This window comes from Molothrus ater, chromosome 8 (assembly GCF_012460135.2).
Source record: "Molothrus ater isolate BHLD 08-10-18 breed brown headed cowbird chromosome 8, BPBGC_Mater_1.1, whole genome shotgun sequence".
Lineage (NCBI taxonomy): Eukaryota > Metazoa > Chordata > Aves > Passeriformes > Icteridae > Molothrus > Molothrus ater.
Genome location: NC_050485.2, coordinates 32,281,888 through 32,307,148, shown reverse-complemented (window position 1 = coordinate 32,307,148; position 25,261 = coordinate 32,281,888). Strand labels below are relative to the sequence as shown.

Below are 25,261 nucleotides of genomic sequence, written 5' to 3'. Positions count from 1 at the left end.
ACTGATATGCCCCTCTCCCTCCCAATTACCCCTACAGTTAATGTATATCCCACAGTCAGAAATTCCAATGGGATGAGCTCTTAAATCACTCAGTGCTGCCCTGGGTGGAGCACTATTTCAGACATCCCAGAGGGTTTGCAGGAGATGGACCTTGATCTGATCTGGGCTTGTTAATTGCTGGTTTTAGACTCCCATTTAACCCACCTGGTTTCCTCCATACCTCCCACAGAGAGAGGTAATTCTAAATTCCCACTGTACTCCTTATGTTGCTCAGCTAGAAGAATCCAAAGTGCTGTGGAGAGCCATGGTAGATTTCCAGTAAGACAGCATTTTTTTCACTGCTTTCCCACACAAATTAGCATTTCTTATTTATTGATGTTTTTTAGTGAAGTGCCCTGTTTTGCTTGCTGACCAAGTGAGGTGTCAGATCTGGAGTCTGAGCACAGCCATGCAGGGGAAGGGATCTGTAACCTCCTGCAAGTTCTTGTTTAGAAGCAGCCTGGGTTGCACCCATCTCTCTACTTACACTGCAATTTCACTAAAATTCCAGATGATCTATAGCTTTGCTGAGCCATTCTCTTAAAAATTTGTATGGCTGCCTGTGTATCTGACAGAAAACATGTTGTGTTTGTCCCCACAGCCTGCTGGGTTGTGTTTCCCAGGCTCAAAGACATGATTACAATTCTGTCCTGGTGCCTGGGCTGGGTTTTTACAGGAGAGGGAGCCAGGGAAGCTCCCGAGGAGGTGGAGAGCCTTGCAATGGGAGCTCTGTAATCCTTTGATTACACAGCTGTGCCTGACATGCCACTAAACAGCACTTTAGGGGCAAGCAGTTAATGTAGCTTTTCCATGGAATATTTATTAATTTATGTTACACCTGCTTTCCAGCAGTTGTTGAACGTGGGTTGTAAGCTTTAGATTTAAGGAGCATCCTCTGAGGGGACAGAGGCAGGTGATGCCTTGCAAGAGGAAACAGAAGGAAAAATGTTGTCCTGGTGGCAGTGACAAGGCAGCTGAGGGGAGGATGAGAGGCCTGGTGAGGTGGTGGAGGTGGACAGGAGTGAGGGACCCTTGGCACACTGTCCCACTGCCTCTGTCCCCTCTGGTGGCAGCACACAGAGGTCACAATCTCAGACTGGTTTGTGTGGGAAGGGAAAGGGAAGCTCATCCAGTTCCAGCCCTGACATCTTCCACTGTCCCAGGTTGCCTCAAACCCATCCAGCCTGGCCTTGGGCACTGCAGGGATCCAGGGGCAGCCCCAGCTGCTCTGGGCACCTGTGCCAGGGCCTGCCCACCCTCACAGGGAACAATTCCTTCCCAGTATCCCATCCAACCCTGCCTCCTGTCACTTTGAAGCCATTCCTCTTCTCCTGTCACTCCATCCCTTTTCCAAAGTCTCTCTCCAGCTCTCCTGGAGCCCCTTCAGGTTCTCTAAAGTCTCCTGGAACCTTCTCTTCCCCAGGCTGAACACCCCACTGTGACCGTGTTCACAGGGGTCTCAGGATGAGGGAAGAGATGAGGATCTGACTCCATGTTTCAGAAGGCTGATTTATTATTTTATGATATATATTATATTAAAACTATACTAAAAGAATAGAAGAAAAGGTTTCATCAGAAGGATAGCTAAGAATAGAAAAAGAAAGAATTATAACAAAGGCTTGTGTCTCGGACAGAGTCTGAGCCAGCTGGCTGTGATTGGGCATGAATTAGAAACAACCACATGAGACCAATCACAGATGCACCTGTTGCATTCCACAGCAGCAGATAACCATTGGTTACATTTCATTTCTGAGGCCTCTCAGCTTCTCAGGAGAAAAAATCCTAAGGAAAGGATTTTTCAGAAAATATCATGGCTACAGCCCAGTCCCAGCCGTTCCTCACAGGACTGATGCTCCATCCCTCTGATCACTCTGACCTCTCCTGCACCAGCCCTCCAGCCCCAACCTGCTGCCTCTTCTCATTCCCACATTCCCAAATCACCTTCCCCCAGCTCCCACAACAGCCTGAGCTGCCTGAAACACTCATTTCCCAAACCTCAGCACCTGGCTGCTGCTTTCCTCCTGTCCTTGCCCAAAAATGAGGTGGCCCACCTCAACTCCGGGCACATTTTTGGAGCTCCTGGTGGTGTGAGCCTTCCCCTGTTGCTTTGCTGAAAGCAGCCACAGCTCCTGCAGCCTTGGGGATGGTGGGGGGCACGTGGCTGCCTCCTGTGCCACGGGTTTCCTTGGAAATGAGCCCAATCCCGTAGAGAACTGATGGGATGGAGTAAGGGAGCAAGCCAGGCTTTTATTTTGTTTATAGACCAAGCAGCACCAGATACACACTTATTGTTCTAAAACTTACTATGCCATCATTTACTCACCAAGTAAGCAGAGTGTTTTATAAATAAATGGGGTTTTGGGCCAAATCTGTATCTAAGGTGGGTTGTTCCTCACTGTAAAAGGTGCAGATCTGTACCTAAATAGCAAAATACTCAAAATGACATTTTCCATTTGCTTCACGCCTTCCAGTAGGAAAAAATAAGTTCCACAAGGAGATATTTTTTTCCCATAGAAAAATCTTGATTTTCAGTGTGGGTGAATGTACCCTGCTATCTAACCATAAAATTAGAAAAACTGATGAGAGTGAAAAAGGCTTTCGTATTGTTTTATTTTACTTTGGTTTTTGCATTTATTGGTGTTTGGCTTAGATACAAGTTGAAGTTAGACTTGTAACTTCTCAGGATTGCATGGAATAGAGAGAAGGTCATTTCTTTCAAATAAGTCATTGAGTTACAGGTGAGCTTGAACTGGAAGAACTCTGAGGTCAGACAAGAGTGAAGATAAAATGCAAAGTTCAAAGTCATACAGAGGAAACAAGATAAGACTGCTTTGAAAAATGAAAAACTCTACAAGATACAAAGGCAAAAAAATATAGAGATTTATGTGCAGCATGTATACTCAGGAGATGGAAGAAGCCTCACAGTGTTGAAAGAGTGCTCTGAGGATGGGCAGCACGTGGATGTGATATTGGATGGTTTGCCCAGTTTCAGGTCTTGGAACAGTGTGGAGAAAAACCACTTAATTAAAGTGCTTTAGAACTGGCACCAAATGAGTAATGAGATACCAACAAATAGGAGAGACCTCAGGGGAAAAAAGTAGCAGAAATCAGGATTCTGCAGGGTTTTACCCATAATTTGGAGGAAATATGAGCCCAGTGTCAACCTTGCTGTGCCTAAATTGGGATATAATGGTCTGAGTGCCAGAACTTATTAATCCAAAGAAAAAGGACTCTCTGACTGGGGCAGCCAGGAGGTTTGTTTGTGTAAAGCTGGAGATAGGAGGAAGTGGAGAAGGATGGTTTAATAGTTTATTAGGAGAATGTATCACATAATGAGATGGGTTTGCCTGCAGGCCCAGCTCCTCACAGGGGAGCTTCATCTCCTGAAATTCCTTTAGCAGCTCTTAAAACCAACACTTCCTTGCAAGCCCATCAAACACCTTATCTAATATTCCCTCCCAGCCTCTTTGATTTTGGCTGCTTTTTAGTTGTAATTTGTCTTTTTTGCTCAGCTCTGGAGATACTAGATAATCTTAAACAGATACTGGTAATGTTAAGTGGATAATGAATCTCAAACTTTTAAGTTCATCATTTTGTAGATGTATCTCACTGTGCTAGGCTGGTGATTGGGCTCCTGCTCTTGCCTTCCACCCCTTCCTAGTGCATTTTTAGGGCTGCTGCTGTGCAGCTCATCCTTGGGATTGCTGAAGCCTGAGGATATTTCCTGGGGCTGTCTCTGGAAAGGATTTTGGCTGCTGCTGCTGCACCCAAAGAGGAGCAGGTTTTGAACGTGTCCATCAGGTGTGGAGCCCGTGCCCAGGTGATTCCAGGGGAGGAATGCTGGTTCACACTGTGAGATTCACACCTTCAGGATCAGGGATCCTCTGCCTGCTTTGTTTCTCCCTAGAGCTCCGAGACATCTGGGTTGTAACTGCATCCATTGCAGGCGATAAAAATTCAGATAAAAACCCTGCTGTGTGTTAAAGACTGCCAATAGAAACTGCAGCCCGAGATGCAGTGATGGGCTGTTAATTTAAGAAGACAAAAACATGTTCTTGAGCACTCCAGCATGGAGTACTACAGCTTCATGCCCTGAGCGACTCATCGGAGCCGTTCACAGAGTAAATAATTTAGATGAAAAGTTTCATCAATTATAAAGCTCTGAAAACAGTTTCTCAGCTTCAGGATTAACTTGCCTGAGGATCAGATAAGGATAAATCAGAATGAAACCGCTATTGCACTTGACACTTAGTATTAGAATTACTTTGCAAGGCTATTTATACCATCTTTAAAACAAGAAATGAGATGTGAGAGGTGAGCAGGAGGGAAGGGTGGAATCTGAGCTGATCCTCTCGCTGAGGAAAAAGGAAATAAAAATTTGTCTGATGTCACAGACACATTTTCTGAAAAATCCTTTTCTTAGGATTTTTTCTCCTGAGAAGCTGAGAGGCCTCAGGAACAAAATGTAACCAATGATTATCTGCTGCTGTGGAATGCAACAGGTGCATCTGGGATTGGGCTCATGTGGTTGTTTCTAATTAATGGCCAATCACAGTCAGCTGGCTCAGACTGTCTCGGTCAGTCACACGCCTTTGTTATAATTCCTTCTCTATTCTTAGCCAGCCTTCTGATGAAACCTTTTCTTCTATTCTTTTAGTATAATTTTAATATAATATATATCATAAAGTAATAAATCAGCCTTCTGAAACGTGGAGTCAGATCCTCGTCTCTTCCCTCATCCTGAGACCCCTGCAAACACTGTCACAGTCTGACATCAGGTGATTTTGAATAGGGAAGTTTTTAACCCTTCAGAGTAGGTTTTTGAGTGTTTCTGAGGAGATCAGCAAAATGAAAATATACAGCAGAGTAAATGCAATCTAAATTGGTATCCATGGAAATCCCACGTGGATTTTTCTGGCATTAGGCTGGATCAGGAGTAATTCACCTTTTGGGTTTCACTGGTGTGAGGGGGACCAAAATGTGGGAGTGGGAACAGTTTCCCATTTGTTTTGGAGGGGTTCAGAGCCCTGTGCTCACCAAGGAGTGTGGCGAGGCTGGGAGATCTGGGTGACCCTCCAGAGCTTGTCAGGGAGCAGCTTCTGCCTGGAGTCAGTAACTCTCTCAGATGGGCCCACTCACCTGCTGCTCATTCCTGCTTCAGCTGTACAGATTGAGCATTCTCCTGGTTTAGCAGCAGAGCTGGAATGTTGCAATAACTCATTCTGCTGTAATACAGGGGAATGCATAAAAAGCCTCTGCTGAGTTTTGATAGTGTTTTCCTGTAATGATACCCATTAAGTGAGTGTAGTAATCTCTCCAGTTTTCCATTTTTTTTTTTTGTCTTGCTGTGCTGGTACATTGGATAATGAATGAAAAAGAGAAAAGCCCTAAAAATGTGCCCTGAAAATGCTGATAAATATGTAAATGCCAACAGTATCTTTTTTGGACTATTACAATTCCTACAAGTTAAAGCTTTCCAAAACTGCAAAATGAACAGGCACTTGATGACAATTAATATTTATGCATTAAAAACATGCCTGTTAGTGAAACAAGAGTATCCCATCCATCATCACTAAACATTTTGCAGTGCACAACTTTAATACCCTCCTTTCTGTATTGTGACAGCAAATAATTCTAGCAAATAGATAGCAAATTCTAGCAAATGATAGCAAATATCATTAAGTTGCATTTAACAGAAAACTTGGATAGTTTCAAATGAGATAACATAAACCCTGTGTTCATTCCAAACAGCAATTCTCTGGATGAACCTCTGCCTTCATTAAAGTCACTGAAATGTCTTCCTGCTGACTTCAGCATGCCAGCATTTCAAAAAATAAATTGAAATGGGATCTCTAAAAGTTTTCTTCTTGATGAGTGGCTGGAGCTAAAGCCATTCAGCTGTGCTTTTCTGTGCATATGTTATTTAGCTCAGCCAGGAGGTCTCGAGGTGAAGATAATGTCTGGTGGGGATGAGGGAATGTGAGCAGGAAATAATATTTCCCTTTGAAATAATCCATCAGTAGCTGTGCTCTCCCAGAGGCCCCTTTTTATGGAGATCCTGCAGATGTGGAGCCCCCTTTCAGTGCTGAGGGAAGCCAAGCATGCAGGTGGACATTCCTCTTAAGGATATTTAGGCCTTAAAAGTGATGGAAAAGCCCCAAAGTCCAACTCTTATTTATTGCACTGCTGCAGGGTAGAAGTGTAGCCTTCAGGCATGGCTTTGGGGACATTTTTAGCTTTGTCCTTTTGGCATCTAGGGGTTTCTGTGCAGCAATTGAATAGGAGGAAGGAATTAATTAGATTTAGCCATGTCAAGCTGAAAATCTGAAGTTCCTCCTTGCACATCCTTCGAGGAACCCTCCATGGTCTGGATTTAGCTGCCATCCGCTCCATTTTTACTGCTATATTTTTGGACTTCCTCTGCTGATAAATATTTAGAGTCTGTTTATCTTTCATCTCATTTCTGTTACATAGTGCTTACAGATATATTTTTTGCCCCCATAAATACTTATTACTGCAGAAATTAGTGTTGCAAGCCTTGATATTGCAGTGCCAGCAGTTTTGTAATTTTAATTGAGGCTGGCTGACAGTACTTCTATTAATTATCCAGGAGAGGCTTGTGGCTTTCTAAAAGAGAAGTGTATTTCTGGCTGGAGGAGTTTGAAGGGGAGTTGTAATTGCTTTATGTCTGGAGTGCAGGTTTAGGTGCAGGAGGCTTGGCTGGATTAGATGTGGCCATTGCTGAGGATCAATAAAGCATGAAAAGGGGAAAAGCTGTTTCAAATTTGTAAAAGTTGTAGCTACCAGGATGCTGCTGAACTCAGAATGAAAAATGCAGCTGTTTCTTTGGGGTTTAATTAAAATGCAGTGAAAGACAATTCAGAGAGACCCAAGTTGATAGTAATTACTTTGAGCATGTGAATAATTGGAGCAGGTGAAAGATTTCCTTCACAAGATTCTGCACAGCCTTTTCTTACAGCCTGGGTCTATGTGACTCTTACTGATGCTGCCCAGCTAAATCTTAGAGCTGTTTTCCTGAACCTTCCAGATTCTTTTGTGGAGTTGTGTTTTTCCTGATGTGAATAAGACAGTCCCACTTTAATTGGATAACAGCAGTTGTCACCCTGCAAGAGGGATTTTGATGCCCAGGGGCCTCAGAAGTATCTGCATGAAAATAAATAAATAAAACATCTGAAAAGCTTTGCTAAGAAGCAGTAAATTTAAAAACTGATTTGGTTAACAGCATTGAAATGCGGTGCCTTATTCTATTACAGCATAAAGCCACCAGATGTCACTTATTTTGTGCACCACTCTTCTGGGGAGAAGCATGTCCTTGGCATGGAAAAGATTAAAACAAAAAGGACAACTTACTTTAAGTGGCTTTGTTTCTGTTTGTGTTCCTAACTGGCAACTGTCTTCCTTGATAAATATTTTCATCTTAAAATAGAGCATATAAACTCATTTCTCACAGATCAGACAGACTTGCATTTTTTATGAGCCTTAAATGTCAGCAGTGCCATTTTGAGAGCCAGTCTTTAAGAAAATAATTAATAGGCTTACTCCATTTTCAGAAGTGGGAATGCACATTTTACAGATAGGATGGTTTTATTTTTATGAACTGTTCTATCATTAAAGACACCTCAGCCAATGGCTCACACAGATATTCATCTTCAGCCAAGTTAAAAGCAATGGGGGGGAGTTTTAAAGTCATACAGAAGGTGGAAGTCATTGTGGAGGGAAGAAAAGGAATGATTCTGAAATCAGAGACCAGCATCTGCTTCTGGAGTGGAGCAGCTCTTTCTCAGGGTTTAAAGGCTTCAAGGAGAAGAGGAGCAAAGTGGGGTGGGGTTGTCTCTAAAGAGGAAAAACACTTGGTACCCCAGGCAAAGCTGGATTTCCTGGCTTGGATGGGCATGGCCAGTGTCGGGGGCTGGAAGAGGCGACAATTCCTCACCAGTCCTGGGTGTGTCCTGTTCCACTGTGAGTTTTCCCTCCCCTCACCAGAGATGCCAAATTGAGAGGTGCACACACCCTTTCTGCTCCCTGCTAACATAACCCTCCTGCTCTTTCATTCTTTGGCCTGTACTCAAAGGCAGCACCATTCAAAAGAGGAAATTTAATTTGCTGGACTTGAAGCAGAGAGGCTGAAAATTGAGCGTTTTCCTGAAGGATAATTATTAGTGATTTTTTTTTTCCCCCACCTAGTGGTAGTACTGTAGTTTGTTTTTACATTTTAAATGTGTAATTTTTTTACATTTTAAATTTTAAATATGTCTCCTCCCTCAGATTTCAGCTTGGGATGGAGTCCTACTCACTCTGTGGATCTCATGCAGGTTGGAGGCTGTAAATCCACAGCTCTGAGTGAATGATGTGAGAGTTCCTCTCCAAATAATTTTCCATTTCAGTCCTCAGGAGCAGCTGTGCTGAAAGGCTACCTGCCTTCATTTTTCATCTGAGGTGAAAAATGTACTCTAGCATGGCATTCCCTAGCTGGAGGCAGAGTACATGACACATTTTCCCCTCCCTTTTCCCTCTGTGCTTGAGCAAAAATAGAGGTGAGCAAAACACTCCTTAACTAATAGAAACAGTGTTGGCTTCTAAATGCAGCAAATTTGTATTTTAGCACCTCGTATGAAACCAATTACATTAATGAGGGCTCCAGTTCTTAACTGGGAGTTGTTTATGACAGGGAGGGTTTCATTTCCTACTGCAGGTCTTGCACCATTGCTCCTGAAAGTGCCATCTGCCAGCTTTGGACCCAAAAATGCTCCCTGCCACTGCTGTGCAGGGAGATTCTGGCACAGCTCTGGGATGGGGAGCATGACTGCAGCTTGGGAAGCTGGGAAAATTCACTTTCTCTGTAAGTTGAGCTTATGAAAGGCTGAAATTCATTCTGTTTAATGTGGTTACTGAGGGAAAGTCAGAGTCTGTGCTGTCTGCCTTAGGTGGTTTATTTAGAAATTGGATTGCTGGTGGCTTTCTGTCTTGTGAAACACATACCTGAATTTCATTCAAAATCCCTCAATTCCCAGGTAATGGGATTCTGGATGGTGAGTTAGGAGATCTAGGTTTTTCTTGTACTTCTATCATGATATTACAGGTGACACATGTCAGAACTCTGTCATTTTGTCCCCCAGAGGTGGAGCAGCACCTTTGAAAAGCACTCTGAGGTCTGATGCTGAGAGTTTCACACCCTTTCTGGACCATAACCTAACCCCAAGCTACATTTGAGTGCACTCTGTGGTTCCTGTGTATGGCATGAATGGTTACAGCTGCATTTTCTCATTTAATTAATTTTCACCTTGGGCAAAAGCATCTCTGTCAAAACACTGATAAAATAATACATGTTGTATTTCATTGTCCATGTTTGGATAAAACATTTTGTTTGTTCCAGATCAGTTTTGTTGGCCCTATATAAGTAACCTAAAGGAGGAACAGTAAGAGTAACATCAAATGCAAGTTTTCATGTGCAAAAAAAGAAGCCCAAATAATTGTAAGGTTTCATTCTGATTTACTGTTCTTCTCAAAGTGTAATTTAAACCAATGAGCCATGCAACAAAGAAACTGAGGTGTGTTATCAGCATGTGATTTATTTTTTCACCTAATGAGGAGAACTGTGGAATTTTTTGAGTTTATAGATTATTCTGAACTTCTGCAGTCACTTACTTTGATTATAAATGGTTTGGATGCTGAAGGCATTTTCCAGGATTTAAATATGCAGGAAAACGTCAAATTAAATCAAATGATTAGTGGTGAGACTTATTTCTCTCCTGCACCTAGGATGGTGCTCTAGAATGCCTAATTTCCCACATACTGGTGAAATAACTGCTGTAAAAGTTGCAGGACTTCGTTATTCACATGGAAAAACTGTAAAGTCACAGCATGGTTTGGGTTGGAAGGGACTTTAAAGCTCGTCTCATTCCAGCACTTCTACCACCCCAGGCTGCTCCAAGGCCTGTCCAACCTTTCATTTTTGTTCAGGAGGGTCAGAGAGCCCATCCCTGGCTGCCTTCCCTTGAGGACTCTGGTCTGGAGCTCTGCTCTCCTCAGGCATGGTGGGGATGCACCAGGGGATCACCACGCTCCAGCTGCCACCTCCCCCTTGACAGCAGGACAGAGATGAGCTCCTGGAGCAATTCTTTGGCCAGAGCCTGGAGGTTTTCATGGCAGGGCCACCACAGCAGTTCATGAGGCAAAAAAACCCAACCAAAACAACCAATGTAGCTCCAGGCTCAGGAGGGCCCTCCCAGCTGGGTGGCAGTGCTGGAGTGGAGATCGTGGCTCAGTGGTGAAGATGATACCTTGAGAAGGCCCAGGACAAGTTATTAATGAACAGATTTTGCCATCCTTGGTGCTGTGTGGCTACTGCTGATGCCTTGAGAAGGCTGACCTAGAACAGAGGCTGGACAGAGCTAAAGGATAAAGCAGGGATTTATTAAAAGCATCTCCTCCATGGATCCACCTTGGGCAGCACAAGAGCCCAGCCAGGGCTGCACCCAAGATGACCAAAATGGTCACAAAATGCACCTGAGATGAACAAAATGGTCACAAAATGCACCTAGGATGAACCAAAATGGCCCCAAAATGCACGGCCGGGCACGGGGCTCTGTCCCTGGGATCAGTTCTGCTCCATTTGCATCTTGCAGTTCATTGTCCCATTCCAGCTTTAGCCCCTGCAGTCCCACCCTGCTTGTTTTTCTCTCTCCAGCCCACGGGGTTTGTGCTCTGGGGCTGAGATTTGGATCATTTGTCCTTGGTGCCCAGCTGGAGCAGGAATTGTTTTGTCTCCCTGCTCTGTGCACAGAGCTCAGCATGCCCTGATGTGAGCCCAGACCCACACACTAAAGCAGCCCAGAATGGGAAAAATAGAAAGGCTAAAACCTGAGGCATCAAAGGTGGCAGCTTGAGGTTGATGGTTGGGCTCAGTGATCTTAAGGGTCTTTTCCAGCCTTAACAATTCTCTGATCAGGCTGCTGAGTTCACCCTGGAGCTGTTGCTGTTGGAGCCAGGGCAGGCCAGAGCTGCTGGGGTGTGGGCAGCCTTGCTCTTTGGACATCTCCCGTAGAGGACAGAAAGCAGGGTGGAGGGGCTGCAGTGCCCAGAACTGCTCCAGCCCAGCTGCTGAGTCACATTCCAAAAGATCTGATGGAATATGTGGCATTTCTTGGCATTTTGTTGCACGTTGCTGCCTTTAGCTATGAGCGTGGAGTGATCTTTGCAGGAGACAATGATTGATACAGCTTGTTGTGGCACCTGCTGTGCTTTTTAAACACCATTTTTGAGGGTGGAAAGCGTTAAGGAAGCTGAGCACAGGGGCAGCTTCTGCAATGCCTTATTCCCAAAACCACGCAGCTCCTTTCGGTGCCCACTAAAAAGTAACTCGGCAGCATTAGTGATAGGACAGCTGAGGATAGAGCTGTTTTTCACATTTCTCTGGATCTGAGGCACCAACAGAAGTGTTTCCTCTTCCAGCTTGATGCATCAGTTGGGCTGAGCTCTTCTGCTGACCAATACAGCCTTTTTCTCTACAGATACCTGCATATAATATGAATATTTCATTTATCATTGTTTCATCGTGGCCAGGTGTCACTTTTGAGACATGAGCATTGCATTCATCAAAGCTTGAGTCCTCACTTACCTGACAAGGCTTGAGGGGTTTTCCTTAGTGTTATTATTTAGGCTCTACAGCAGGGCTTAGAAGGAATAAATGGGTTTAAAAGCCATCTCTTCCAGCCTAAGACACCCCAGGAAGCTTTTATGTAACTGTAGTCCTTGCTACAGAAATAGATTAAGGAATTTCTAATTTGTTTCACATTAAAAACATCCCCTCCAAATGTATCTGTATGCTCTTGATGCCATCTTAGTCTCCTGTATAGTTGAGAGCTTTGAATGCATTAACAGCCTAAACCGAGTTAGTACATTAATCTCATGAAATCAAAGATTCATATCTTTGACTGAAGGTAAACAACATCAGCAACAGAGAAATTGAACAGATGGAAATGTGTTTCAAAACTTGGGAGGCATTTTTGCTGGAGATTTTTTTTGTTAGATATGTTAATTCTGCTTAAGTTGGAGTTTGTAAGTTCCTGCAAAGTATTTTGTGGGGTGTACTCTGGAGATACTTCTAGCTCTTTGCAGTTTTATAATGTTAACAGTTTCAGTCTTTCTGCACTAGAAACAGCTTTTTGGGTTATCATTAACAGTCATGCATCTGTTCTTGAAAATCTGGCTGCCAACTGCAGTTGATGGAATTTGTGTCACTTCAGATTCCTTGTGCGATTTGCCTCAGCAAAGGGTTTATTTCAGGCACTGGTGCCATTTCAGCTGCAATGTCCTGTAGCGACTCCACATCCTCCTCTATTTGTCTGGAACCAAATACATCAACAAGCACTGCAGTTTAGAAATAAAACCTCATTTTACCTCCCACTGGTCACTTTTGTGCTCTGCTGCCTCCAGGGACACGGGGGTTTTCCATGGCGGTGAGAGATTTCTGGCTGGAGCAGGGAATTTGGGAGCAGTTGTGCTCCCTTTCCCTTAGAACTCTGGGCTGTCTCAGGAGATGCTCTGCCCCACAGGGCAGATCTTGGAGCGTCCTGGTCCCAGGCATCCCTGTGAAGCTCTCCAAAGGTGCTCAGGTAGGGATCATGAAGGATTTGAATAAGGCACTTGTGCTATCTCGGAGCTCCATCAAAGGTGGGCTTTGTTTTCTCAATTTCTCACTTCAAAACCTTAAAAAGTGAATTTTGACCCCTCTGCAGTTGAAGCAGAGGGAGAGTGGAAGGTTAGTTTGGGACAGTTTCCCAATAACAGAATTTAAGTAATTAACATATCCATTGAAATAAAAAAGTCTCTTGGAGCATTTGCCTTGGGTTTCCTCTGCCCACAAATAAAGACCATCTAGTTTGCTAAGCTAAATGTTGTATTTATATTGCAGAAAATGTTGCAGAAGAGACATGGTGTGAGGGAGTGCATGCCAAATTTCCCTTGGTGCATTCATCATTATGCAGAGTTGGGGTTTTGGTTTGCTTTTCTAATTTCTTTTTCCCCTCGGTTTCTTTTCATGGAGATTGAGTAAAGCACATTCTCAGATTTTTATCTTGTTTGCTTACAATCTGGAGGCCAGCTAAGTGCAGTGTAAGGCATGAAAAAGGTATTTGTGGTTGTGTTCTTTCCAAGTGGAAAACAAGCACACTGAAGCCAAACACGGGAGAGACCTGCAGAAGAGAGAGTCCAGTCAAGGGAGTCAATGGTCCAGTGGCTGAGGAACAGATTTTCTTATTACTGTCCTGGATATTACAATATGTACTCACTGGGTTTCATATTTAGCGTGGAATTTTTTCCCTTTTGTTATGACTGTTGTAAAGTGGGGGCTTTGTACCTCTGCAAGATTCGTGGGCTGGATTTTGCCCTGTTGAGAGAACAGCACCAAGAGCTGTGATATTTCTGAGAGGCTGGTGGCAGAGTGCAGCACATCCTCTCTCCTCCACTTGTGGAAATCAGTGAGTTAAGGTATTTGAACTTTGAATATTTGATATTTGAACTCCTTTGAAGCTTGTGGTAGAAATGTTGTTCTTTAGATGTGATCGTGTGAAGACAGGAGAGGACAACCACAGGAGAGTTTAAACCATTATCAAATGGCTTTAGCTTCCACATCTAGAGTGTGCTCTGCCTGGGGTGCAGAGCTGCAGAAATGTCTTCAGAATGATGGGATCTTATAAACTGTTTAATAAAAATGTATTGCACTTTTGTGTCGTTAAAAAGCACAGATTACATAGGGGTGAGTGAGGGAGCCCAAGCCTTTACTGAAACACTTAGGAATAGTGATAGGAGACTTTGGAAGTAAATGTTGCCTGACTTCTGCAGAATAAACACTTTTCTAGGGAGCTGGGAGCAGTGTAATGAAATATATATATATATATATATATATCAAAAAGGTTTTGCTTAATTAGGTGTAGCCAGCAGTTACCTGTAAAAATTTTATCTGGTGATATTTTAGAGATAGCTAATTAGAAATTTCTTGAGAACACTTAGAGCTTTCTTGGGTTTTCCACTTAGGGCTCTGAGTCTGCTGCACTTTGTAATGAACAAAGTGGTTTCTTGGTTAATGGACTGAGGTTTATCTGATGTGTCATTGCTTAAAGAATTAAAGTTGTTGAACATTTAGAAAAGTTACTACTAAGCTTGGAACAGAGTTGGGTTTTTTTAAAGTGCTGAAACAAAGCCCCAGTTGTGATTTGGCATCAATGAATAGTTTGAGTTGAGTAATTTTTGTTTGAATTTACAAGAAACTTTAATGACAGACTCTAATGCTGAGTTTGTCTTTTCAGGATGCAGCTGTGTATGTTTCCTTTCACCCACTCAGCACTAGATGAAAGATGAAATGCCCTATTCATGCAAAAGCACTTACATGGTACTTATGTACAGATGAGATACGTTTTTCCATCCATTTCAATGCATGTCTCACAGAGAAGGCACCGTATATGAGTCACAACAAAAAGAATTCAGATGACTCTGTTAAGATAGTAAAGTTTATGGAGAAAATTCAGCTTGGGGGTGGAGGAAAATCCCTTCTCAGCCACTAAAAAATCAAATGAGCAGCTGCGAGCATTTACGTTGCTCTAGAATTGCCATAAGTCTATTGTGTTTAAAGCAAAGTTAAGCCTCACATAGAATGGGTCCCCTTTCAGAAAAACTGCTTATATATGAAGTGTGAAGGTGTATCAGATGAATTCCAGTAGATACCACTTGGTTGCATTATTGCATGCAAAACCATTTTACCAGAGCATGAGATAAACAGGAACCCGAAGGCATTAAGTGATGCAAATTCTATTTATTCCATACAATGTTATTCATCCCTCAAAAGGAGCCTTAAATTAGCAGCTGATCTCTCACAACCCACAGGATTTAGCAATTTGTGCTGCATACCCCTTGCAAAGTGGCAGAAAGTATTAGAGATCAGATGGTGGATGGAATATGTTCCTCACTTTAAATCAACCTGAGGGAGCAGCTGCTAAAATCAAGGAAAATCAAATGTGTAAAAGGAACAAGATGGTAATCAGAGTAGCTCATAACTGTGAGTTATGCCCACTATTTTGCAGCATGTCAAGGCTGAAAACGCTTGGCAGGACATTGGAAATACTCTCAGAACATTTTTCCCCCACGTGCTGGTTCTGGACCAGTAACCAATGCAAAGAGACAAAGAGCTGGGCTTAAAATATCCCTTCAGCACTGACAGATCCCCTCCTGCAAACCCAACTGTGCTGCACCAGCTCTCCTCCTCTCCCTTGGGTGACAGTCAGCTGGCACATTGACTCTGAAGGTTTCTTTTCTTTTGCAGTGAAGTGATTCCATTATCCCAGGTTGCTCCAAGCCCTGTCCAACCTGGCCCTGAGCACTTGCAGGGATGGGGAATCCACAACATTTTTTCTGGTGTTCAGGTAGAGTGATGGAATCACTGTGCTGTGCTCACCTGACTGAGCTCTGCATGGAGGGAAACCCTCGTGTCTCTGTGGAGTAAGCTGCTCCAGAAGAGCTGTTTGAATAAATTGCAGCACAATCTTTCCAGAGAGTCAATGAAGCAGCCTTGGGAGCCTGAAGTTTAACAGGATTCACAGTGGATGGGAAGAGATAGGTAACTACAGAACAGCTGGGTCTGAGACATCAGCTCTGTCAATACCAGACCAATTCTTTGCCTTGGGCGTTTTCTGAAGATAAACACTTATTTATTTCTGATTACAGCCTGACTGCAGGGCGTATGAGAGCTGTATTTAGAGATGATATTTTTTTCCCTCTTGCCAACCCCCAGACCTCTTCAGTTTGTTTGATAAAAATAACTGCAGTGAAAGAGCTTCATAACAGATTCAGCCTTCGTGCTCTGTGCTTCCCTCTTGCACTCACACTCAGAACAGGAATGTGGCTGATTTGTGGGATGAGAGTGGGATGTATTCCTTGAAAGAGCAGGCAGGTAAGAATTTCTATTATTGTAAATTATCGTGATGTCCTGTGTTGGAAATGAAACTTCAGCGGCTGCCTGGTCTTATTAAAAATGCAATACAAACATTTATGGCAAGACCAGCCTTGTCATATTCACTTTCTGCACCTGAAGTTGGATTTCAGGTGATCCCTGTGCCTTCCCAGGGAGCTCTTAGCTTATTTCTTTTCCCATAAAACAAAAGAAAGTACATAGGGCAAATTTAGACTGAACAGTTCTCACGGATATGAAATCATTGCATGAATTGTTTGACCTTCTGCATCTGTCTTTATCTAATTTTGGTGTTGGTGTCTCCCTGGACATTTAAGTAGGTGCATTTTATCTTAGGAAGTGGTAAAAATTAACTCCCAGTGGCATCAATCCTTTATTCTGGCTCTTGGTGAATCGATCATTTTAATGAGGGACTGGCTGGGCTTTGTTAAATAGATGCAATTTCTGGTTGTGTTCTGAATGTCAGAACTTTCTAATCTGGTTCCAGATTTTTGGGAATGGAATCTGTGAGCCCCACAGGACGGGTGCATTGGTTTATCCTTGTTTCCATGGAGGGACCCCCAGGACCATGTGGGGTCTGTTGGGAGGATGCTCACAGTTATTCTGAGGATTGAAAATAAAGATACTAAACTTTGACCATGCAGAATGATTTCTGAAAGTGGATTAAAGTGGCTTTTTTGTGAGAAGAAATGCACTGGAGTAATTTATGTAAAGACACAGTTTTTTTCTACAGTGTGCATCTCTTTCATATTCAATATAAACCTGTCAGTGATTCTGTAGCAAGGCACTATGTGAGATGAATAGGAACTAAGGGAAGGGAAAAGATGAATTGCTGGAGCTGTTGCACATCGTAGGCAGCAAGTTTTGATCAGGAGTTGAGAAGCCAGTGTGCACTGCAGGCAAAATTCTGCTCCAAACATCCTCAGAAATGTATGAAAACAGCACTCTGCTCCCTGTTTGTACAGAGGGAGGATTTAAACACATTGATGGGAGCTGTGCCCTGACACAGCAGCTCCAGGCGTGTGCTGCCACAGGTTAGGTTGTTGCTGGTGCTGCTTTTTTTCCTTCCAGGGGTTTTGGACCTGTATTTCTGGAGAAATTGCTGATTTTTGGTTCTATTTTATTTTCCTGCCTGCAGTTTTTATCCTGTAAGTAGCCCAAAAAGTAAGATTTTTTTGATTTAGACTGATTTAAATCAGATAGAATAGAAAGAAGGAACACTGAAGTCATTAAATATAATTGGTGGGTTGGTTTTTTTTCCTGCTGAAAAAGGCTTTAATTTAAAAGTGGGTAACACTGAGTTTTGTTATTTTCACATTCTCAAGGCAGACCAAACAACAGCACATCAGAACACGTGGCTGTGGCATTTTAGAGTGCAAGGAGCTGGACCTTGGCAATTTCCAGGAACTTGCACAAGAGTTTAGGTGCAATAATGCATTTCTGGGGGAGGGCACGACCCTGCTGTCACAGATCCAGGTCAGGGAGCTCCCTTTCACAATCCCCACTCTTTTTTCCTTGAATCCAACAATCTGTTTATTCAGGCAGTGTTTATGCCCTAGCTGAGTGGTGATTCGAGCTCAGTAACTATTTCCTGAGCGTTGCAGCCCAAATAATAGAAGTCAGCCTTATGTGATTGAAATGACTACTGTTATGCTGATTTTAGGGGAGTTTGCTGATTTTTTCTTTTTTGCATGAGGAGCAAGGAATTTGTTCCATTCTCACATTTTATTTGGAAGTGTATGGATGAGGAAGGAGCAGATTGTGTTTGGATTAGATTCTGAGAAAGGAACCAGCTGGGTTGTGGAAGAAACCGCTGTTGTTTTTTAGGCGAGATTGCTGATTCAGTGGTGATTCAGGAGGTTTTCTTTGGCTTTAAAAGGCCATGAAATGCTTTCTTTAAATAAAAATTTTAGACTTGAACAAGTGTTCAGCAATTGTTCAACAGGTTGAGTGTGTAACCATGGGCTGTGGCCACCCTTTTCTTGCTTTTAGGATGCACCTGTTTTCCAGTCGAGTGCCTTGAAATTGGTTCCATGGGTTTATACAGCATCTTGGGAGTTGTCTTTATTGATGATTCTTTAAAAATTAGGGGATTTAAGTAAATAAAGGAGCTTTACATAACTTCAGTCTGCAGGAGGTTTCTGAGCTTTGTAATGAGTCCTGTGGCTTTTCTAAATCACTGCAATTGCTTTTTGCTTGTTTTTGTTGTTTTGTTTTGGGATTTTTCCCTTTTTTGTTTGCCAGAAGTTTGCAGAGCTCGGTGATTCATGATCCTCTTTTTATTGACATATCATCTTTCTGGCATCTTTCTGATTTCTCTGAGGTAAATAGATGTGAGTTCAGGCAAAGTTTATTTCCAAAAATGAAAACTTGAGGAGCCAAATGTGTCCAAGAAGCACGAGAGAGAAAATCTACGATTATTTCTCTCTTTTCCTTACATAATGTTCTTTCTTTTTAAATTTAGCTTAGATTTTATTCCTTCTACTGGGCTATTTTTTATTGAAATGGTACAACCTGCCCACTCACAGGATGAACTTCCTCCTGCTGTACAAATACTCCCCTACCCTTGTACAAATACTTCAGATTGTGTGCTGCCTGTAGTCTGCTTCAATTCTAACCATTTCCAGTAAGCTTGATAGCTAAAAAACATCCGTCATGTAAGGTTTTGCGGGTTTTTTTTGTGTCCAGACATGTAAGGTTTTGCAGGTTTTTTTGTGTCCAGAGGTCATAAATTTATCCTGCTTGGGCTGAAGAATTGCTGTTGCACATGGACAGTGTTGCACTGAGTGATGGAGGAATGGAAAAGGAATTACGTGGTTGGGCTGCATCGCTACTGAACATTGTTGGACTTCTTCTTTCCGTATGAAAATGTTACGAGGATTTCACTCCACCAGCCTCACTTTGCCCTTTCATGTTTCCATTCCTCTTGATGTGAGTCATGGAAAGTTGATGGTGGTAGGACTGTGGGCAGCCTTTCAGAGCTGCATCTCTGTGACTAATGACAGCCTTGTCTTCACAGGAGCTTCTCAGGGGGAGACATTTCCACATGGGAAGTTCATTTCTGGATTGTTCCGTGGGGCGTGGGATCAGCTTTGCTCTGAGATTGCGAAAAACATCAGCAGTGCAAACTGAGAACTTGATTTAAACAAACCTTCCTGATCTGGCTGGGAAGGCACTTAGGCAGAAGGAATATTTATCCAGATTAGTGGAAACAATCAGGATACTATGGATAGAATGACATAGCTGTTACTCTAAGAATGGCATTAGATATATTAAATTAGGAGCAGCGTGATGGTCCTGGCCAGATGACTCAGCAGTGTTATCTTTTGCCTAATCTTTTGTTTGGGTTTTTTTTGGATAAAAGTGTTTAATCCTTAATTTTATAGCATCTGTAGCTTTCTAAGTAGGCTTCATCCCATCTAATCTGAGAGCTGGTGGATTATTTTCTCGCTTTCCTTAGATATCCGTATTTTAGGTTGTGAGCTGCCCATCAGGACTGATTTACCTGAAATCTTCAATTCTATTGTGTGAAGGGAGGAGACAAAGTGCTGGAGCTCCACTGACATAAATTCAGGGGAACATTTATACCCCAGGATGAGAAATGTCCTCCTGGTGTACCTGAAATGTGTTTATAACAGGTGTTTATAACAGGTTAACAGCCACCTTTTCGTGTGGTGGGAGGAGAAACTGACTGTGATTAGAAGTAACGAGGCTACAGGAAAATGTGACCTGAAGAGCACCAGCAAAAGTTTGATTTATGTTGATTTTAAAGAGTTATTAAAGAAAGGAAAGCATATTAAATATTAAGGAACTGGTGACCTGGAAAACAGGTCATCCACATGGGTGTATATATATGTGTAAAATCTGTTCAATTTGTTTTATCTTATTCACAGAGGAGCAGAATTTTAGCTACGTGACTGAGCATATGAAAGTAATTGCTTTTTATAGTCTGTTGGTCTCTTCTCCCCAGGGACAAGCATTAGGACAAGAGGAAATGGCCTCAAGTTGCAGCAGGGGAGGTTTAGTTTGGGTATTAGGGAAAATTTCTTCATCAAAAGCCCAGGGCAATGCTGAAGTCACCATCACTGGAGGGATTTAAGAGCTGTGTGGATGTGGCACTTGGGAACATGGTGGCCTTGGCAATGCTCAATTAATGCTTGGCCTTGATGGTCTTGGAGAGCTTTTCCAACCTCAGTAATTCCATGATTCTGAGATTCTGTAGCCATTTTGGTTGCAGTCTTCCCTTACAATCCTTAAAGAGAAAGGGGAGGAATTTCACGAAATGTTCATTCAATAGGAAGAATACAGAATTTCAGATACTTTCTATCCAGTTAACAAAACCCGTGTGGATGACGAAAAATTTTGCACCTTTTTTTTGAGGGGAATGTCTCTTTTTACCCTATGGGTGAGATGAGTAGGGGCTGGCGGATGCTGTATTTTCAGTGCTTTGTGGTTTGTTTTTGTGGTTCCTGCCAGTGTTACTTGCCACCCTCCTCTCCTGCATCCTGAGCCTCCAACAGCCCCTCCTCTCATGGAATGCAGGAATTGTTCAGGGAAACTGCCATTAAAAGGTCTCACCTGTTTGCCATTAAGTTCTGTTGCATATAAATACCTTTGTTAGCTTGAGCCTGCTCCAGTTTGGAGCAAGTCCCCCCTGGCTTCAGTGGGAATATATTGAAATCTAGGAGAGCTTTTCCTTTTCCCCCCCCATTCCGCTGTGTGTCATCTTGTATATCCATGTTTCCTCCTCAGGCTATTCCCAGAGATCCTGATTTTTATGAGGAGGGCTGCTTTTGGCCAAGGAGCCTGCAAAGGTTGCTGTTGATTTCTGCTCTGTGGTTAGGGCTGGCACACATTAATGTACAGCAGACAAATGCAGTATAGACGTGATCATAAATAATTCACCCTTCCCTTCAACAAGGGGAAATTACATGCTACATTATTCAATATACAAAGACACTGCTTGTTGTGTAAAGAGAGTAATTTTCTGCCAGTGAACAGCCAGCAGCTTTGCAGCTAAAATATAAGGAGACACACATGGTTTATTACCAGCTCAAGCCTCATAACCTTCCCTCTGCCTGCAATCCACATCCTTCTGCTCTCAGGAGTGGAATACAAAGAGGTGACGTGTGCTGGTGGCTGTGGCTGCTGGGAATGTTGGATGGGAGGAACAAAAACAGGGCACTGTAGATGTCTGGATTTCATGGGGCGAATGAGGGAAGTGAGGGCTGGGGGAAGATCCTGCCCTTCTGGCGAGCATCCTTCATGCCATGGTAAAATCTTAGGGAAGGAACTTCCATCAAAAACTGCTTGGCAAAGAGAAGGGAGTGGCACTGGGGAATTAGATCCTTTTATGTGTTTATTACAACTCAAATTTTTTATTTCATGAACGTTGACAGTGCAAAATCATGTAAAATGGTGTGTTGGCAACTAGCAGTTATTAAAAAAAAATTAGATCAACGTGTTTATTCTGTTAGTTAAGTGATCTGTCATTGTCCTGTGATAGGTCATCAAACTGATCAGCTAATTAAGCAGCCTGATGCAGTGCTTGTGCATAAGCTGGCAGAGTTATGGTTGCTGGTGGAACTTTAAATCTCCCCTCATGGCTGGTGTGATTAATATCTCAGCTTTACTATAGCCTAAACATATTTCTGTTTTTTCCCCCTTTTATCAGCTTCCTGATAAACAATTTTCTTCACCTGCCAAAGATATAGTTAACATGGTTTTTTCTTGGCTTTGTGATATTTGTGGCAGATTTTCATGGGAAGTGTCTGCAGCTGGGGAGGGTTCAATAAATTCCAGTCCATTTTTTAACACACAAATGGACATAGGACAGAGAAGGTTATGTGGTTTTTCTAAGGTCCTGTGGTCTGCATTCATTAATGTATTTCTGATTGCTCCTTTTTAAAATTTGAGAATTGATGTCAAATACACAAACCTGAATTGATCCCATAAGGCTATCTCAGATAATTCTGTACAGTCGGTGTCACTGAGCAGGATGCAGATGCCTGTTAGAAGAGGACTGGAAGATAAATTGGATTTTTTTCTTTATTTTAAATAGCCAGTGCATAGGAATTGGTCTGTGGAAATAAACAGCAAGGAGTTGGAGAGCAGAGAGGGTACTGAGGTGGATATCAAAGAAGAGGGGTTCAGGGTAGAAGAATTTCATAAAAACAAATGTGTAAACCATGATAAATGTAATTGAAGAGATGCTGTAGGGTAGGTTTGGGTTACAAGATCTTTTCTAGGTACTGCTTTAACCTGTAGCCTCTTCTTTGTGCTTCTTTTTTCAGAGGGGTTTTTTTCACCTTCCTTTTTTATCTTTTGTGATGAAGGCCTTCACCTCCATCCCCCTTTTTTACAGTATTTTTTTTTTGAGCTATCTCTGTTTTCATGACTTCCTCTGTTGGATGTGGATGCTGCCTGAATATGCCCTGACACTGCCTCTGTCTCTGTCCCCCTTTGCTTCCCCTCTGAAAATGTTTGATCAGGGTCTTATTTCTGCCTGAAATATTTACTTGGGAAGTGGAAACTTCTCTCTTCTTGTCAGGACTTCCCTTTCTTGTCCTTCTCACCACCATTGGTGGTGTTTGGACAACCATCAAGGTCTTTCCAAGCTTGGCTCCTTTCCATAGTTCCTCTTTTTCCTTTGAATGTTTAGTGGGGGGATATTTTACACATAAGAAAGCATAAACTTTCTAGGTTTAAAATTACCCATGTGAATCTGATTTAATATCTCTCATTGTCCAAACTTCTGTCAAGGTCATCACAGCTTTGCTCCTTTGGAGAGTTTTTAAGACTGGTCTCTTTGAGAAGTCTTGCACTGATTTCTTTCCCTTTGGTTTGAATATAGTCAATAATGATTATGCTGTGATTTCTGTCTGCCTCATCTGGTTTAGAGAATAAACTCATTAAGGAAATGAACTTTTTTGGGTTGGAAGGAGAAGCATTTTGCAAATACTTTTGCTCAATATTTATCTAATTATTCTTGAGTCCTTGAGACACAGCCTACTTGCTCTGATTGCAGAAATCCTCCAATATGTGACCGTGTTCAGTGGGAGAAACATCAGAATACAAATAACTTTTTACAAAAGCACTTTGTCTCATACAAAAATGCAGCCAGAAGGATGATGATAAATGTGGGATCTGAAGTGACTGCCTCATTTGATCAGGACACTTTTGTAGGAATGAACCAGGAGTTATTATCTAGAATTATAGCAGTGTTGCTTAAGCATTAAAAATAGGTGTTGATAGAGCTAAAGGCAAAACAGTCAAATTGTGGGACTCATAATAGTAATGATTATACTTCTCTGATTTGGTGAGTAATAGAGAACCCATCATTTGGTCCAGAAACCTGAGATGCTGTCATTAGCCTTTTCCTTGTGTCTGTTTTTTAATCCCTTCACTTTGCTGAATGTTTTACTCATGGCTTTTGATTTTTTTTTTTTTTTTGTTTGGCTTTTTATCTCCCATGTTTGAAAGGAGATTGTTACTTTATCCCTGCCTCAAACAGGTCCTGTCCCCACTTCAGGACTGTTCATTTAAGGTCCTCAGGAGCAGATAAAGTGTAATTATTTAAACCTGTGTCACTGGATACTGTCCAGAAATGCTCCCATATTTCAAAAGCAGATTAAGATCTGTTGGGTGGGTTAGTGAGTCGTGTAGTGTTACCTGTAGTAGCAACCAGTCACTGATGTGAGCAGATGGGTGATGGAAAATCAGAGGCAGCTCGCTGTGAACCTGGAGCCAAATGTTCCCTGGGTTTAATGTCCTGAGTGCTGTAATGAACAGGCCTGGCAAATGGCAGGCATCTTTCAAATAGAAATCTGAAATGACTGGTGGTCGGTTGTGCTTTGCTATGGCTGTGGATGGTATGGATATGATGCCTGGGTGTGTATGAATATCTGGGTTTGTTTCTCTAGGTTGGACAATGCATCTCTTTGGAGCCACCTCTGGGAAGATGAAGCTTCCAGCAGCAGCAGCAGTACGGTTTGGAACCTGCTTGTTTTAAGGGAACCTGGAAATTTCTACCCATATTTGCCTATTCCAGCATAAAGCAGAGGAAAATGAGTTATTTTTATTTTTTGCATATTTTCACACTACGCAAGAATTTTTTTCCCTTCTCATTTTGTTCAATGGGAAAAACTTGAGCCAGTTTTGTAGCTGATCCTTACTTCGCCACATTCCTCTTACTGAGCCAAATTCCTGGGAGCCACATCCAGAGTACATCTATTTTTGTGTAGTTCTGGTGGTTGGGGCTTCTTTTTCTTTCTGTGACACATGTCACTTTTTATTCTGTTTTGAACCTGTCCTTTTGCATTGCTGAGTAGCTGTAGAACCACTCCAGGAATGAAATAATTTCAGACTTGCAGAAAGATGACTCATATGCTTCAGAAACATTTTTATGGCTGCGTTTGGCTCATTAACGTAGGAGTTTAACAGTAGTAATATGAGGCATTGTATTAATTGCTGCATACATTTATTACCAAATGACTTGCACAGACAGTGTTTCAGATGCCGTGGACCTGACCACAATAACCAGAAGTGTCCTGTGTGCAGAGGAGAAAATAAAATCCCTTTGTACACCGACAGCAAGCAGATGAAGTGGCTGGCGGTTCTGGAAGTGAGGACTGATCACTGTGAGAGCTGGAATGGGTTTTTCTGCCTGAGGAAGGGGAAGCTCTGCAGTTTGATGTTTGGGTTGATCATAATGACTCTGGTGATGGTGTCCTACATACTGACTGGAGCCAAGCACGGCCTGCTGCTGATCCCGTCTCCTTTCCATTACGGAGCTTTTGCTAGCAATCCCAGCCTAATGGACAATGAAAGCCTTAGTGACATGAAAGACTATTACCAGCCTTCAAAAATGAATATTTCATATGTAAAGGATTATCCAGGCATTAAATTAATTATTGACACCATTACTTCAAAGATAGAGTTTATAACGAGGCAGCGCCCTGATTTAGAAGAGCTGAGGAAGCAAGAGCCACATGTAAGTATGAAGTGAGGTGTGTCTTAAACTGCTTTTAACATCCTTATTTCAAGGCTTGTGGATCAATCTTTTGCCTAGATATAAAAAAGTGCAACTGCTTGGATGTTGATGCAGTGATTTACACCACCTAGAGTCTCCTGATTCACAGCAGCTGAGGAGTTGATATTGTAGATCACATCCCTCTGAGTCACGGGCAGGATGGATGGGTTCTATAAATGGTCTTGACACCTGAAGCAAAAAATCAGGCA

At 42.4% G+C, this 25,261-nt stretch overlaps 1 protein-coding gene across 2 annotated transcripts in view; it reads left to right on the top strand.

The window, feature by feature from the left end:
* The window catches only part of CHST15 (carbohydrate sulfotransferase 15), a 47,068-nt gene that overhangs the window by 2,457 nt on the left and 19,350 nt on the right, over positions 1–25,261 (top strand). Inside the window, exons 1-2 of one of the 2 annotated variants that reach the window (XM_036386098.2) lie at positions 15,928–16,003; positions 23,944–25,013. In XM_036386098.2, the coding sequence (XP_036241991.1) occupies positions 24,471–25,013 (543 nt within the window). In that variant the 5' untranslated portion in view covers positions 15,928–16,003; positions 23,944–24,470. Of the gene's footprint in view, positions 1–15,927; positions 16,004–23,943; positions 25,014–25,261 lie in introns of those variants that run through there. The other variant, XM_036386100.2, reaches the window with a different exon arrangement.